This window comes from Colobus angolensis, unplaced genomic scaffold (genome assembly GCF_000951035.1).
Source record: "Colobus angolensis palliatus isolate OR3802 unplaced genomic scaffold, Cang.pa_1.0 Scaffold78, whole genome shotgun sequence".
Taxonomy (NCBI): domain Eukaryota; kingdom Metazoa; phylum Chordata; class Mammalia; order Primates; family Cercopithecidae; genus Colobus; species Colobus angolensis.
The window spans coordinates 8,918,201-8,935,838 of record NW_012121598.1 but is presented as its reverse complement, the minus strand read 5'-3'; the positions used below and the strand labels follow the sequence as shown (position 1 = coordinate 8,935,838).

At 37.2% G+C, this 17,638-nt stretch overlaps 1 protein-coding gene across 1 annotated transcript in view; it reads left to right on the top strand.

Moving 5' to 3' along the window:
• Positions 1-17,638, top strand: part of WDR72 (WD repeat domain 72) — a 207,349-nt gene that overhangs the window by 108,928 nt on the left and 80,783 nt on the right. The window contains exons 14-16 of the mRNA XM_011928644.1: positions 311-1,128; positions 2,775-2,866; positions 7,049-7,128. Of these exons, the coding sequence (XP_011784034.1) occupies positions 311-1,128; positions 2,775-2,866; positions 7,049-7,128 (990 nt within the window). The remainder of the gene's footprint in view (positions 1-310; positions 1,129-2,774; positions 2,867-7,048; positions 7,129-17,638) is intronic.

Sequence of the window (17,638 nt, the reverse complement as noted above, 5' to 3'; positions counted from 1 at the left end):
GCTGGAGTGCAGTGGCCAGATCTCAGGTCACTGCAAGCTCCGCCTCCCGGGTTTACGCCATTCTCCTGCCTCAGCCTCCCGTGTAGCTGGTACTACAGGCGCCCGCCACCTCTCCCGGCTAGTTTTTTGTAGTTTTTAGTAGAGACGGGGTCTCACCAGATTAGCCAGGATGGTCTCGATCTCCTGAACTCGTGATCCACCCGTCTCGGCCTCCCAAAGTGCTGGGATTACAGGCTTGCATCATGGAATCTTTAATAAAATAACTTAATAAGCAAGAACTTTGACACAAAATATTTTTTTGTTCCCTTAGGTTGCTGATGCCAAATTTTGCCCAAGACCTTTTAATGTCTTGCCTGTGAAGACAAAATGGAGTAACGTGGGCTTTCATATTCTTCTATTTGATCTGGAAAACCTTGTTGAACTTTTGCTACCAACTCCACTCAGTGATGTTGACTCTTCCAGTTCATTCTATGGTGGTGAGGTCCTGAGAAGAGCCAAGAGCACAGTGGAGAAGAAGACACTGACACTGAGAAAAAGTAAAACTGCCTGTGGTCCTCTCTCAGCAGAGGCACAAGCCAAGCCTATTACTGAAAGCCTGGCCCAAGGAGATAATACCGTCAAATTCTCAGAAGAAAATGATGGAATTAAAAGGCAGAAGAAAATGAAGATCTCAAAAAAAATGCAGCCTAAGCCATCAAGAAAAGTAGATGCCAGTCTTACAATAGACACAGCTAAATTGTTTCTGTCTTGCCTTTTGCCATGGGGAGTGGATAAAGATTTAGATTATCTTTGCATTAAGCACCTCAATATTTTAAAGCTTCAGGGTCCTATTTCTTTGGGACTTGCTTCGAATGAAGATCATTTCTCACTGATGTTGCCAGGTTGGGATTTATGCAATACTGAAATGATAAAAGACTATTCAGGAGTAAATTTATTTTCCAAGAAAGTTTTGGACTTGTCAGATAAATACATAGCCACTCTTCCAAATCAGGTTGGAATTCCAAGAGGACTGGAAAATAATTGTGATTCTTTGCAAGAGTCAAATACTATAGTTTATTTGTTGAGCAGACTATTTTTAGTTAATAAGTTAGTTAACATGCCTTTAGAATTGGCATGTAGAGTTGGCAGGTAAGACATACCTAGAGATTTTGACTATACTAGATTATGTCATAAAAAAAATCATGATTTGCTCTTTGCTATATTCAGCTCTTTAACATTCCTTCCTTCTTTCCGGGGTGGGGGGTAAATACACAACAATTTCTTGGTTTAAAAAACATTAAGAAAATCTCCCTTTTAATTGTTTGGATTGGAGTATAATTTGGCAATAGATCTATATGATTTAAAATTCATTCATTCAACAAATATTCAATGTTCTCATAATATGTGTCAGAAAAGACATAGTGTGGGATGCTGAATGAGCAGATAGATAGATACATACACATATACATACATAGACACATATACGTCTTGAAATCCATTATACATGGTATGAATTAAGTATGAACAAAAACATTTAAGTAAATGCTTATGAGGATATGTTTTTTATAAAATCAGAGAAGGAAAAATTTGAAAATTTCATACCTCAAGTTTTACCATTTATTTTATATTTTGACATATTAAAATAGAATAAAATAGAAGAGGCTATTTAGTAATTCATTTATACATAGTACAGTTTAGCAATAACTGTTGTTTTTGAGCGTTGAGATTACACTACTATGTGACTTTGGGCTAGTCACTTTGCTTTTCTGGGCCTTACTTTCCTGATTTACAAAATGAGGTGGGTGGTATAGGTGACTGTCAAATTCTTAAAAGCTTAGGCTGCTAACCAATTTGATGTCTTGGTCTAATCATGATCCCACAGAGCAGATGAGGGACTTAGTTGTTTGCCAGAGGTTTCCATTGTAAGTTTGTTCCTGATACGGATTACAGGATGGAACTGATGTGTCTGATGTCTGGTGCACTTTAGGGAAGCTTACGGACTTTTGGTATGCCTTTCATTAAATAGCCTTTCAAATGTTGTCACACATTAGTTGACTCTTTAAAGAATTCTTCATTGAAACAAATTATAGAATGTAGGTGTCAGGATGAGAGACTGCTTCTCTACTGCAGCCACTCCAGATTTGATCTGCTGTCAGAGCCCAGATACTATTTTTTGAGAAATCAAAATAATGTATATTGGATTTGTCACACCAAATCCTTCCAACAAATTTGACCATTTCACAGATATTTTACTGTGGTTGTGAAGGTTGAGAAATCTTCGTAAGCTTAACAACTGGGCGCATGATTTAACTGAATTTTAAGGCAACACCTGCCTACTTATCAGAACATCCCTAGCAGTTTCGGAAGATTCCTGTGATGGGAACAGTGGTGTAGGGTAAAACCTGCCTTCATAAGGCTCCAGTGGTAGCTGAGGAGAATTCTTTGACAGATGTCAACATATTGGGTTTTTTTAATTTGTTGCATTAGTCAGTAGTCATGTGACCTAAAATAGCAAAGCCTCTCTTGTAAACGTGGGTCACAGATAATACTGGCAAACTAAGATGTGCAGGTCAATTGGGATTAAGATTTTAGGTGGGAGCCTAAAAAAAAAAAAAAAGATTTAGGTGGGAGCAAAGTGAGGAAATCAGATTCACAAAAGAAATTGATGTGAAAGATATTGCTAAAAATAATCTGCATTCAATTTCCAAATTTGTGAAAGTGGTCATGTACGCATATCTTTGATTTATTTCCTCAAATTTTTTTTGTGCTTATACTGCCAATCTTTTTCCTAACAGTTCTTTCAGAATGGAATGTGCACATAATAATATGAGAAGTGCTGGGAATGACATTTTAAATATGTCAAGCTTCTACAGTTGCTCACGAAATGGTAAGGGAGTTACTGACACAGATATGATCTGATTTTTTTGTCCTATGAAAAGGAATAACTAGTCTTTCTATAACTGGTTAGCAATGTCAAAATAAATAACATTTATAAAACATAGATTTTACCTATGTTTGTGATTACACTAACTGTGTGGCTTGAGGCTAGTCATTTAGCTTTTCTGGGCCTTACTTTCTTCATTTAGAAAATGAGGTGGGTGACATTTATCAAACATTTAAAAACACAAACTGAACATTTTGTAATTTTAAAACATAGACATAACATTCTAACATTTATAAAACATAGATTTCAAATGAGCTTTGAAATGCCTAAAAATTTGAAACTTTTCAGCAAAGGAAAGACTTAGGTGTTAGGTATTTTATTATTGTGTTTTATTGGAAAGTTTATTGCATCGATATCTTTATTACCAAATAAATGATTATTATATTAGATAATGTTCTTGCCATTTTAGAAGATTATATTCTCCACTTCAGTGTTTAGATTTTCTCTTGATACCAAATGGCAAATTTATCTCCCAAACCTGCTTTTCCAAGTTTGGGACATCTCAGTAAATGACAGTTCTATCCTTCCAATCGCCAATTGCTCAAGCCAAGAACTTTGCGATTATTTTTTCCTTTCCCTTTCTCTCACAGCCCACATCCAATCTGTTAGTAATTGTGTCAGTTCTACCTTCATAATGTATCCCAGAATCTGACTGTTTCTCACCCACTACACCAGCAGCTCCATCTCTCTCAACCTTCCTTTCCCTTACCCTCACCCCTGTGAGCATTCCTCCTGTCCTGCCTGGATGACCACAGTAGGCACCTGATCATCTCTCTGCTCCTATTCTTGGCTCCTGCACTCTGTTCCCAACCAAGCAGCCAGAATTTATTCAGAACTAAGTCAGAACCTCACTCTTCTATGTATAACCTTCCAGTGACTTCTGCTTCACTCAGAATAAAAGCCATTGTCCTTACCATAGCACACAAGGCCCTATAGGATCTGGCCGCTTACGTATGTCATCACATACACACCCCCATCCAACCTTATCTCTTAGTGTTCACCCCCTGCTTAACTCATTCCAGCTACCCTAGCCTTTTTACTCTTACCCAAGCATGACAAGCAGGTCTGAGGACCTTTGCATTAGCTGTACCCTTGCCTGTGGTGTTCTTTCCCTAGACCTTCATATGGCTCAACCTGCTCACCCTCCACCTGCTACCATCCGTCAAGTCTTGATCCAGTGCCACTTTATTACTGAAGGTGCCCTACCTCCTCCCCAGCACTCCCTACCCCTTTCGCTGTTGTACTGTTTTCCATAAGCCTCTTCACTATCTGACATCTGTTACTTTTAAAAATCTCATCTGCCTCCTGCTACTAAATTGTAAGCTCCTTGGAAGTTATATTTTGGTGACAGTTTTATTCATCGTTGTGTCCCCAGTTCGCAGTACAATATCTAGAAGGAATTAGCAAATAACTTTTGCACTAGTGGATGAGTTAAATTAATGGACAAATAAAATTAAAGGATAAATAATGACTAGAACAATGGTTTTGGAGATAAATAAGATAGATGGCTGAGATTCGAGATCCAGCTATGCCATTGACTACTTGTGTTCTATTGGGCATGTCTTTTACTTTTTAAAAACCCTAATTACTACATTTGTAAAATGGGAATGTGATCCCAGACACAGTGTGCATGTGCATGTTGCCTCCAAAGCTGTGCAGTATATGACCCATAGGATGGGGTGACCTGAGTAACAGTACACAGTGACCCTCACAGGACTGTTGAAAAGAGTATTTCTAAGTGAGAGTTTATTAATAGCTTCCAATTATCTAGTGCTTAGTATGTTCCAAGAATTATGTTAATGGTTTTACATATTTAATGTTTTTACTCATTTAATGTAAAAACAACCCTGCACAGTAGGAGGCAGCGTCTCTGTTTTATGTTAAAAAAATGGAACTCAAGGAAGTTCGATGACTTATAGGCAAACAGCTCTTCGGTAGAGGGGCCTGCATTCCAATCCAAATCTGATTCCTAACCCCATTTCCTGTCCACTGTGTCAGGCCACTTCTCACATTTATGATTACAGATAAAGTTCCCTCTAAATAGCCCCAGTCTGGGTTGCCTCCTTTCTCCTTAGATAGTTACTCTTATTAGGGTTAGCTATCCAGTGTTTTTTGCTGTTGTTTGTTTTGTTTGTTTGTTTGTTTTTTAGCACTGGTAACTGGAAAGGGGATTGGAATTTAAGATTTAATATAAGTATTTCTGCAAAGACAGGGGATTGCTAACTAGAATCAAGGAGGTCCCTGTTTTTCCTGTGGCTGCCCCAGCAAAAAAGCCTAAGCAACTACTGTTACTATAGAATCATCTCTCTAGGATTTAGGTTGGCATTTATTGCATTTGAAATTCAGCTAAGGACGAGGGAAACACGTTTTTCAAAAAAAAAAAAAACTAATAGGAAGATGGAAGGTTAAACAAAAGGAAGTATTGACTTCATAGTATTAATTTTATAAAGCCAAATCCTAAAGAATAAAATAATACTCTGAGGTGTTCATTCTAAAATGTTGACAGCAACCAGTATTCATTTCTGTCAGCAGGAATGGTGACTGAATAATATTGGTAAGCCTCAGATATTTTCTTTTCATCTTTCCCCCTAAAGTTGCAATTAATTCTTTAACTCACTGACATTGCCAAGATAAGTTGGCTCTCATTTCTATCACATATTAAAATTTCAACATCACATTAAAGTGTGCTTTGAGGTACCCCATGACGTTAGTAAGTAGTTACAGTTGAGACCAATACTTAGCTTTGATGGTTGAGTCACAAGGTCAACAAAGTGGGAGAGGGAGGAAAAACAGAGATCAAAAGAAAATGTTCTCTTACCTGCTGTGTTCATGAAGAAATGGGAAACATGTCAAAATTATAATCTTCCATCATATTTACATGTTTTATATGGTGTTCTTGGTCATTTTACATTTATATTAAATGCTCTATCAGGAAAAAATACTATCAATAATTGGTCAGAAGTTTCTTATATATTACTTTTATGTTCTCAAATTGCATTGTATACAATACTTTTATTACATTTTCCTTGACTACTAATGTGGTAAATATATAGTCATATAGATCAATTGATAGATAGATATCTCATATGTTAATATAAAAACAGGGATTTGATGAAAAGTGTATCAGACAAATGCTAATTTAAATAGTTGATACCACAATGTCAAACATATATCAATATATTAATTTAAGTAGACAATTATAGTAACAACTTTTCCGCTTGTGCAAGCCGTTACCATTCTTCCCTATCTCACTCTCAGGATCTGCTGCCTAGATAATAGACTTTAGCCATCAGAAAGCCTTAATTCATCGATTGTTCATTATGATTATATGTACATTTTCAATTAATGAAAAGACACTTATTAAGTATTTTTTTGTGTAGGAAACTGCTGGACACTCTATGAACCAATTTACTTAAACCAAATTAATGAAGAATTTTCATTTCTTCGTTAATCATTTAGGTCTTTGCTTAAAGCACTCACTCATTCTTAAAATTTCACACTGAACATTAAGACAGATAGAAAGGACATTGGAGAGGGCAAACAGAAAAGAAACAATACATAACAGAATGAGTCAAATTAAAACAGTAGTGCTCTACCTATTGATCAGAGTGGTAGAGCTGGATAAGGACAAATCAAAGGAAGTCTTTTATTTGATTTTACATGTGATAGAGACTAATTCATGGCAGAGTAGAATTTCAGAATTTGTATATGGAAGGAATTGTAAGATTTGGTGATCTGTCTTGGGTCAGCAAAAAGAACAAAAATGTGTTGAAACTGTAAAAATGAATCTGATTTGATGTGAATATGTGTTAGTATAATGGTTAGAATTACATATAAATGTGTGTGTGTGTGTATGTGGGTGTGTGAGTGTGTATATAAATGTACACAAATGGATGTTGACTCTGGTTGTACATGTAAATCATCTGTGGCACTTTTACAAAGCATTAATGCCTGTCCCACCTCTACCACAGGATCTGTAAAATAAAAATCTCTGGAAGATTGAACCTGGGCATTGGTGTTTATAAAAAAAAAGCTTCCCAGGTGATTCTAATATGCAGCCCATCTTAAGAGCCGTTAACCATTTTTAATACTCTCAAGATATAAATGTGTTCTGTATATTTCTAGGTAAGAATGAATCCCATGTACCTGAGGCTGACCTTTCACTTTTGAAGCTAATTTCCTGTTGGAGAGACCAGTCTGTGCAGGTATGATATAATTCACATTCATGAAGTTACTGGAAGAGTTCCTTGCTGCTGTGGTTCATGGATACCCGCCTCTATCTGAAAATACAAGTAGTTACTCTTGTCCTCGTAAAATGGCCTTTGAACAGGCATAGAGATGAGGGAAAACACAGGCCATAACATAAGCAAGGGTACACCATTCACCAGGGGAGCGTGAATGCCCGGGGCTGAGGGAGGGAGGTTCTTGTCACCACAGGTAATTTCTTGCTTGTTGAAACTTCAGTCTGAAGCAGAATTGTCCATTATTTGATTTCAAAATATGACATACCTATGTGTGGGAATTTGATTATGTGAAATTATAACTTTTTTTAATTTTTGATTTTTGTGGGCACATAGTGGTCATATATATTTATGGGGTACATGAAATATTTTAATACAGGCATGCAATGCCTAATTATCACATCACAGAGAATGGGGTATCCATCACCTCAAGCATTTGTCCTTTGTGTTAGAAATAATCCATTTATACTCTTTTAGTTATCTTAAAAAGTAAAATTAAATTATTATTGACTATAGTCACCCTGTTGTGGTATCAAATAGTAGGTTTTATTCATTCTTTCTGACTTTTTTTGGCGCCTATTAATCATCCCCACCTACCCCTATTCCACACTACCCTTCCCAGCCTCTGCTAACCATTCTTCTACTCTCTATGTCCATGAGTTCAATGTAGTTATTTATTTATTTTTTTTTTTTGAGACGGAGTCTCGCTCTGTCACCCAGGCTGGAGTGCAGTGGCCGGATCTCAGCTCACTGCAAGTTCCGCCTCCCAGGTTCACGCCATTCTCCTGCCTCAGCCTCCCAAGTAGCTGGGGCTACAGGCGCCCACCACCTCGCTTGGCTAGTTTTTTGTACTTTTTTAGTAGAGATGGGGTTTCCCCATGTTAGCCAGGATGGTCTCGATCTCCTGACCTTGTGATCCACCCGTCTCGGCCTCCCAAAGTGCTGGCATTACAGGTGTGAGCCACTGCGCCTGGCCTATTTATTTATTTATTTATTTATTTTGTTTACTTTTGAGAAAGCATCTTGCTCTGTCACCCAGGCTGGAGTGCAGTGGTACAGTAATAGCTCACTGCAGCCTCGCTCTACCAGGCTCAAGTGATCCTCCCACCTCAGCCTCCCAAGTAGCTGGAACTATAGGCATGCACCACCACACCTGGCTAATTTTTTGTGTTTTTAAAGAGATGGGGTTTTGCCATATTGCTCAGGCTGATCTCAAATTCCTGGGCTCAAGTGATCCACCCACCTCAGCCTTCCAAAGTGCTAGGATTACAGGTGTGTGCCATCTCACCTGACCTGTTTTGATTTCGAGATTCCACATATAAGTGAAAACATGCAATATTAGTGTATCTGTGCCTGGCTTATTTCACTTAACATAATGATCTCCAGCTTATCCATGATGTTGCAAATGACAGGATCTCATTTTTTTATAACTGAATAGTGCTCTATTGTGTATGTGTACCATGTTTTCTCTATACGTTTATCTGTTGATGGATACCTAATTGCTTCCAAATACTTACGTTGCTTCCAAATATGGGCTGTTGTGAACAGTTCTGCAACAAACATAGGAGTGCAGATTTCTCTTTGATATACTGGTTTGCTTTCTTTTGGGTTATACTGAGCAGTGGGATTGCTGTATCATATGATAGATATATTTTTAGTTTTTTGAGGAACCTCCAAACTGTTCTCCATAGTGGTTGTACTAGTTTACATTTCCACCAACGGTGGATTTTCTTTTCTCCACATCCTTACCAGCATTTGATATTGCCTGTATTTTGGATATAAGCCATTTTAACTGGGGTAACATGGTATTGCATTGTTGCTTTGATTTGCATTTCTCTGATGATAAGTGATGTTGAGTACCTTTGCATATGCCTGTTTATTCTTTGTATGTCTTCTTTTGAGAAATGTCTATTCAATTATTTTGGTCAATTTTTATTGGATTGTTAGATTTTTCCTATAGAATTGTTTGAGCTCCTTGTATACTCTGGGTCTTAATCCCTTGTCAGATGGGTAGTTTGCAAGTATTTTCTGTTATTTTGTGGATTGTCTCTTGATTTTGTTGATTGTTTCCTTTGCTATGCAGAAGCTTTTAAATTTGATGTGATTCCATTTGTCCATTTTTGCGTTGGTTGCCTGTGCTTACTCAGGAAATTTTTGCCCAGACCAATGATCTGGAGATCTCCCCCAATGTTTTATTGTAGTAGTTTGATAGTTTAATGTCTTAGATTTAACTCTTCAATCCATTTTGATTTGACTTTTGTATATGGTAAGAGATAGGGGTCTAGTTTCATTCTTCTGCATAAGGATTTCCCAGCACCATTTATTGAAGAGGCTTTCTTTTCCCCAATGTGTGTTCTTGGCACTTTTGTCAAAAATGAGTTCACCGTAGGTTTATGGATTCATTTCAGGGTTCTCTCTTCTCTTCCATTGGTCCATAGGTCTACTTTTGAGCCAGAACCATGCCTTTTGGTTACTATAGTTTTGTAGTTTAATAAATCTTTTTTTAAAGGCCAGGCGCGGTGGCTCAAGCCTGTAATCCCAGCACTTTGGGAGGCCGAGACGGGTGGATCACGAGGTCAGGAGATCGAGACCATCCTGGCTAACACGGTGAAACCCCGTCTCTACTAAAAATACAAAAAACTAGCCGGGCGAGGTGGCGGGCGCCTGTAGTCCCAGCTACTCGGGAGGCTGAGGCAGGAGAATGGCGTGAACCCGGGAGGCGGAGCTTGCAGTGAGCTGAGATCCGGCCACTGCACTCCAGCCTGGAAGACAGAGCCAGACTCCGTCTCAAAAAAATAAATAAATAAATAAATAAATAAATAAATAAATAAATCTTTTTTTTTTTTACATTCTGAGAGTACCTCATCTGTGAGTTGACTTAGAGGGCTGGTTTCTTCAATGTCCAATTTAAGTCCTTCTTTCTCCTTTAAGGCTCCTTTTGGTCTTAAAATTTTACCAGTACTTTTGTGCATTGTACAATAAATAGTTGTGTATTGATTCAATGAATGTTTACTAGAAGTTTATTCTTTTTTATGAACTTGATACGTTACATATCAAATTTGCAAGATTGAAATAGCAGTAACTCCTATTACAAATGATTATTCTTGGTTATAAGGAAACAAAAAAGTTAACTCGTAATATACTGTAGGAGCTGATGCTATAATACTAAATGTACACAGTTGGAATGGCTATAAAAACTAGTTGTCCTGGCCTGCAAGTATGCATGTGATTTTTTTCCCCAGCATGACCCCATCTGTCATCATTTACCACCTCCTATCTTACCTTGATTTAGCCGCAACTGGCTTTCTTTTTATTTTCAGAAGACGTAAAGCTCATCTGAACTCAGGATCTTACTGTTCTGTTGGGCTAGAATTCTCATTTCTTCATTAATCATTTAGGTCTTTGCTTAAAAATCTGTCTCCTTAAAGAAGTCTTCTCTTATAACTCCAACTAATATTGTTGCCACATTCTACCCAACCCCACTCATCTAGTCATCATCATGTTACCTAGTTTTTTTGCTGTGATTACTTTTAATGGAAATTATATTATTTGCTGTTTTGCTTGCTTATTTTGTCTTCACACTGCTATATAAGCTTGCTGAGAGCAGTGACCTTGTTTGTCTCATTTGCCCCTCTTTTACCAATGCCCAGAAAAGCAGAAGTGACAGTAGGCAGTCAATACATATTTAATGAATGAATGAGTAGCTATGCAGGCAACCTCTGTAATAATTGGAATATACACAAGTACATGCAACTTTATCAGCACATTAGTAGTCACCCCAAAAAGGCTTATCTATTAAAAGTGAGATTTTTTCCGCAGTAACCAAAAAATTCTTAAATGGGGAAAAAATTATTAAAAAGAAGGATTCAACAAAACATTTCTCTTAAATTGCTGTCACTTGAAGATCTTTGGTAGTTGTTCATTTGACCTTCAAATAAACTTTAATGTGATTTGGGCATGTTTGGACTAACAGACCTTTAAGGTTCTATGACTCTGTGACGGTATGTGAAATGCTGGCTGTAGACGAAGACTACCAGAGAATTCACCCACTCTACAGGAAGTCCAGCCTTCAAGATTCTCTTCTCATCTCTGCTACTGGCCTGATGCATGATCTGGAAGATAGGTTAAACTTCTTGATTATTTTGCTCATATGTAAAATGGAAATGAGTTTTGCAGCCCTTCAGGAAGAATAGAGACTCTTGCAAGTATCCATTTTACTGCTTCAATAGCCGATCCTCAAATTATTATTATTATTACTTTTTCTTTCTGTCACCCAGGCTGGAGTGCAGCAGCATGATCTCGGCTCACTGCAGCCTCCGTCTTCCAGGTTCAAGTGACTCTCCTGCCTCATCCTCCCAAGTAGCTGGGATTACAGGCATGAGCCACCATGCCCAGTTAATTTTTGTATTTTTAGTAGAGACAGAGCCTCACCATGTAGGTCAGGCTGGTCTCAAACTCCTGACCTCAAATGATCCTCCTGCCTTGGCCTCCCAAAGTGCTGGGATTACAAGTGTGAACCACCGTGCCCGGCCATCCTCAAATTATTTATAAAATCATTCATTTAAGCAGTTAGTTGAATTATGTTAGCTTGATTTTACTTTTTTTTGAACTTTTATTTTAAGTTGAAGGGTATAAGTGCAGATTTGTTTCATAGATAAACTTGTGTAATGGGGGTTTGCTGTACAGATTATTTCATCTCTCAGACATTAAGCCTAGTACCCATTAGTAGATTTTCCTGATCCTCTCTCTCCTCCCACCTTCTGCTCTTCAGTAGGTTGCAGTATAGGTCGTGTTCAAGTGTTCCCATCATTTAGCTCCCACTTATAAATGAGAACATTCAGTATTTGGTTTTCTGTTCCTGTGTCAGTTTATTGGAGGATAATGGCCTCCAACTCCATCCATGTCAGTGCAAAGGACATGATCTTGTTCTCTTTTATGGCTGCATAGTATTCCATGGTGTATATGAGCCACATTTTCTTTATCCAGTCTACCATTGATTGACATTTAGGTTTATTCTATGTCTTTGTCATTGTGAATAGATCTGCAGTGAACATACGTGTGCATTAGTCTTTATAATAGAATGATTTATATTCCTTTGGGTATATATCCACTAATGGGATTGCTAGGTTGAATGGTATTTCTGTTTTTTGGTCTTTGAGGAATCACCACATTGTCTTTCACAATGGCTGAACTAATTTACATTCCCACCAACAATGTATAAGTGTTCCTTTACTCCACAGCCTCTCCAGCATCTGTTATTTTTTGATTTTCTAATCTGTAATTTTTTGACTTCAGCATTCTGACTGGTGTGAGGTGTTATCTCATTGTAGTTTTGATTTGCATTTCTCTAATGATCAGTGATGTTAAGCTTTTTTTCATATGATTTTTGGCCACATGTATGTCTTCCTTTGCAAAGTGTCTGTTCATTTCCTTTGCCCATGTTTTAATAGAGTTTTCTTTTTTCTTGTAAATTTGTTTAAGTTCTTTGTAGACCCTGGATGTTAGACCTTTGTCAGACGCATAGTTTGCAAACATTTTCTCCCATTCTGTAGGTTGCCTGTTTACTCTATTGGTAATTTCTTTCGCTGTGCAGAAGCTCTTTAGTTTCATTAGATCCCATTTGCCAATGTTTGCTTTTGTTGCAGTTGCTTTTGGCATCTTGGCCATTAAACCTTTGCCTATGCCTATGCCTATGCCTATGCCTATGTCCTGAACGGTATTGCTTAGGTTGTCTTCCAGGGTTTTTATAATTTTGTGTTTTACATTCCAGTGTTTAATCCATCTTGAGTTAATTTTTGTATATGGTGTAAGGAAGGGGTCCAGTTTTAATCTTCTGCATGTGGCTAACACTGGTTAGTTATCCCAGCACCATTTATTAAATAAGGAATCCTTTCCCTATTGCTTGTTTTTGTCAGGTTCACCAAAAATCAGATAGTTGTAGGTGTGTGATCTTATTTCTGGGTTCTCTATGCTGTTCCATTGGTCCATGTGTCTGTTCTTGTACCAGTATCTTGCTGTTTTGGTTACTGTAGCCCTGCAGTATAGTTTGAAATCAGGTAACGTGATGCCTCCAACTTTGTTTTTTTTTCTTAGGATTGCCCTGGACATTCGAACTCTTTTTTGGTTCCATATGAATTTTAAGATAGTTTTTTCTAGTTATGTGAAAAATGACATTGATAGCTTGATATGAATGGCAATGAATCCATGAATTGCTAGGCAGCATGGCCATTTTAACGATATTGATTCTTCCTATTCATGAACATGGAATGTTTTTCCATTTGTTTGTGTCGTCTCTGATTTATTTGAGCCATAGTTTGTTATTCTCCTTGTAGAGATCCTTTACCTTTCTAGTTGGCTGTATTTCTAGGTATTTTATTCTTCTTGTTGCAATTGTGAATGGGAGTTCATTCGTGATTTGGCTCTCAGCTTGACTGTTGTTTATAGGAATGTTAATGATTTTTGCACATTGATTTTGTATCCTGAGACTTCACTGAAGTTGCTTAACAGCTTAAGACATTTTTGGGCTGAGACGATGGGCTTTTCTAGATACAGGATCATGACATCTTCAAACAGGGTAGTTTGACTTCCTCTTTTCCTATTTGAATGACCTATTGGTTTCCTTTGTGGGATTGCCTTGACCAGAAATTCCAATACTGTGTTGAATAGGAGTAGTGAGAGAGGGCATCCTTGTCTTGTGCTGATTTTCAAGGGGGAATGGTTCTAGCTTTTGCCTATTCAGTATGATGTTGTGGTTTTGTCACAACATCATATTCAGCTGTGGTTTTGTCATATATGTCTCTTATTATTTCAAGATATGTTCCTTCAATGTCTTCTTTATTGAGAGTTTTTAACATGAAGGGCTGTTGAATTTTATTGAAAGCCTTTCCTGTTTCTATTGAGATAATCATGTGGTTTTGTCTTTAGTTCTGTTTATGTGATGACTTATATTTATTGATTTGCATGTGTTGAACCAAACTTGCATCCCAGAGATGAAGCATATTCGATCATGTTGGGTAAGCTTTTTGATATGCTGCTGGATTCGGTGTTCCAGTATTTTGTTGAGGATATTTTCATTGATGTTCATCAGGAATACTGACCTGAAATTTTCTTTTTTTGTCATATTTCTGCCAGGTTTTGGTATCAGGATGGTGCTGGCCTCATAGAATGAGTTAGGGAGAAGTCCTTTCCTTTTCTAATTTTTCAGATAATTTCAGTAGGAATGATACCAGCTCTTCTTTGTATATCTCATATAATTCATCTGTGAATCTGTCTGGTCCTGGGCTTTTTTCAGTTGGTAAGCTGTTTGTTTAACTGCCTCAATTTCAGAACTCATTATTAGTCTGTTCAGGGATTCAGTTTCTTCCTGGTTCAGTCTTCAAGGGTGCATGTGTCCAGGAATTTATCCATTTCTTCTAGATTTTCTAGGTCATGTGCATATGTTACTAGTTTGTAATATTCTCCAAGGATTGTATTTCTGTTGGGTCAGTGGTAATATCTCCCTTATCATTTCTGATTGTGTTATTTGAATCTTCTCTCTTTTCTTCTGTATTAGTCTAGCGAGTGATCTATTTTATTATTTTTTTCTAAAAACCAGCTCTTGGGTTTGTTGATCTTTTCAATAGTGTTTTTTTGTGTGTCTTTCTCTCCTTTAGTTTAGCTCTAATTTTGATTATTTCTGATCTTCTGCTAGCGTTGGGATTTTTTTGCTCTTGATTCTCTAGTTCTTTTAGTTGTAATGTTAGGTTGTTAACATGAGATCTTTCTAGTTTTTTGATCTGGGCATTTAGTGCCATAAATTACTCTCTTAACCCTGCCTTAGCTCTGTCCCAGAGATTCTAGTATGTTGTATCTTTATTCTTGGTAATTTCGAAGATCTTTTTCATTTCTGCCTTAATTTCATTTACCCAAAAGTCATTCAGGAGTAGATTATTCAATTTCCATGTGATTATATGGTTTTGAGTGAATTTCTTAGTCTTGAGTTCTAATTTGATTGTGCTGTGGTCCTGGTGACTGTTTGTTATGATTTCAGTTATTTTGCATTTGCTAAGGAGTGTTTTACTTCCAATTATGATCAATTTTAGAATAGGTGTCCTGTGGTGATGAAAGAAATGTATATTCTGTTGTTTTGGGGTGGAGAGTTCTATAGACATCAAGTCCATTTGATCCACTGCTGAGTTAATATTCTGTCTCAGTTATCTGTCTGATATTGTCAGTGAGGTGTTAAAGTCTCCCATGATTATTGTGTGGGGATCTAAGTCTCTTTGTAGGTCTCTAAGAACTTGCTTTATGAATCTGTGTGCTCCTGTGTTGGTTGTATTTATATTTAGGATAGGTAGCTCCTCCTGTTGAATTGAACCCTTTACCATTATGTAATGTCTTTCTTTGTCTTTTCTGATCTTTGTTGGTTTAAAGTCTGTTTTGTCAGAAACTAGGATTGCAACCCCTGCTTTTTCCTTTTTTCCACTTGCTTGGTAGATTTTCCTCCAACCCTTTATTTTGAGGGTTGACATGTTATGTTGAAAACTACATACTGATAGTTTTGGTTCTTTATCTAGCTTACCACTCTATGTCATTTAATTGAGGCATTTAGTCCATTTACATTTAAGATTAGTATTGATATGTGTGGATTTCATCCTGTCATCATGATGTTAGCTGGTTGTTTTGCAGATGTGTTTATGTGGTTGCTTTACAGTGTCACTGGTCTGTGTGCTTCAGTGTGTTTTTGTAATGGCTGATAACAGTCTCTCCTTTCTATATTTAGTGCTTCCTTCAGGAGCTCTTGTAAGGCAGGTCCGGTGGTAATGGATTTCCTTAACATTTGCTTGTCTGAGAAGGATCTTTTTTCTCCTTCCCTTATGAAGCTTAGGCTACGTATAAAATTCTGGGTTGCATTTCCTTTTATTTAAGAATTTTGAATATTGTCCCCCAATCTCTTCTAACATGTAGGGTTTCCACTGAGAGGTCCACTGTTAGTCTAATGGGCTTCCCTTTGTAAGTGACCTGGCCTTTCTCTCTAGCTGTCCTTAACAATTTTTCTTTCATTTTAACCCTGGTTAAGTGGAATGCTTTTGTAAAACGAGCAAAATTAGCTCCAGAAGTTGAATGTTTACCTTTAAGGTTAGGGGAAGAATGAATTAATTTTGCTGATGAATAAGTTTGTCTAGAGATTTTCTCTTTTGCTTTTGACACATTAAACACTCAACATAAAAATAAATGCTGGAAAAGAAACAGAAAAGTTTGGGGATTGCTAATTTGCGTGTTTCTGGTACTGCACTAAATTTCTTTGGATTTTATAGTTTAACACCACTGGGTACACATCATGACATTTAGGCCTCCAGCTAGAAATGTTGCTTTTCCAGGAGACACCGCAAAGACGTGAAAGGTCAGCATGAGCAGAGTGTTGGGAAAAATATTTTATAACAAAAAAACTAGACACTGGAACAACAACCAGGACACAGGGGTTCTTATGCATCTTGATGATGCTCTATGCTATTTTACAGTATTTTGCTCTTCCAAGGTGTTAATGAAATACTACTAAAATTTTTAGCTTGCCTAGGACTCAGTAATACCTTTAGTTAATAAGGGTATGTCCCAGATTTGTAGCTGACTCTTTCCAGTCAATGAGTTTGTAAACTTTATTTTTAGTCCGTGCACATTGCCTCATAAAAGAATACGATTCTTTGATGTCTATGTTTTGGAAGAAATTTATTTATATATGTTGGGAAGACAGCTTTATAGCCATAATACTCAATGCCAGCTCATTATTAAAATTACAAAGTTATATAAAATGCCATATAAACATTTTATATTTTGTTGGAGAAAATTCTATTTCTATTGACTACCTGTAAAATCCATCTACTACATTTATAGAGAGAGACTCAAGTATTGATAGTTATAAACTATCAATAAATTATACTTTCCACAGTTTATTTTTGAAAGTCTGCAGAATCTATTTCAATTCCACTAGTATTTATTTAGTGTCCACTCTATTCCAGATACTGTAATAACATTATTGCATGTTTAGAAGATACAGCCTTTCTCTCATCTCGCACTGAGTTGAAATATATATTTTGAGTTTCTTTCCAATTGGATGCCATTCATTATTCGCTTTTAACTGTTGTGGTTCTGAGTACCCTACTCATCATGGTTAATCTATTTTATTCTATAGTTATTTCTGTTCCACTTGTTTTTGATGATATTCATTTCTTTATTCTTTTTTTTATTTTTTATTTTTTATTTTTTTTGAGACAGAGTCTCACTCTGTCACCCAGGCTGGAGTTCAGTGGCTGGATCTCGGCTCACTGCAAGCTCCGCCTCCCGAGTTTGCGCCATTCTCCTGCCTCAGCCTCCCGAGTAGATGGGACTACAGGCGCCCGCCACCTCGCCTGGCTAGTTTTTTGTACTTTTTAGTAGAGACGGGGTTTCACCGTGTTAGCCAGGATGGTCTCGATCTCCTGACCTTGTGATCCGCCCG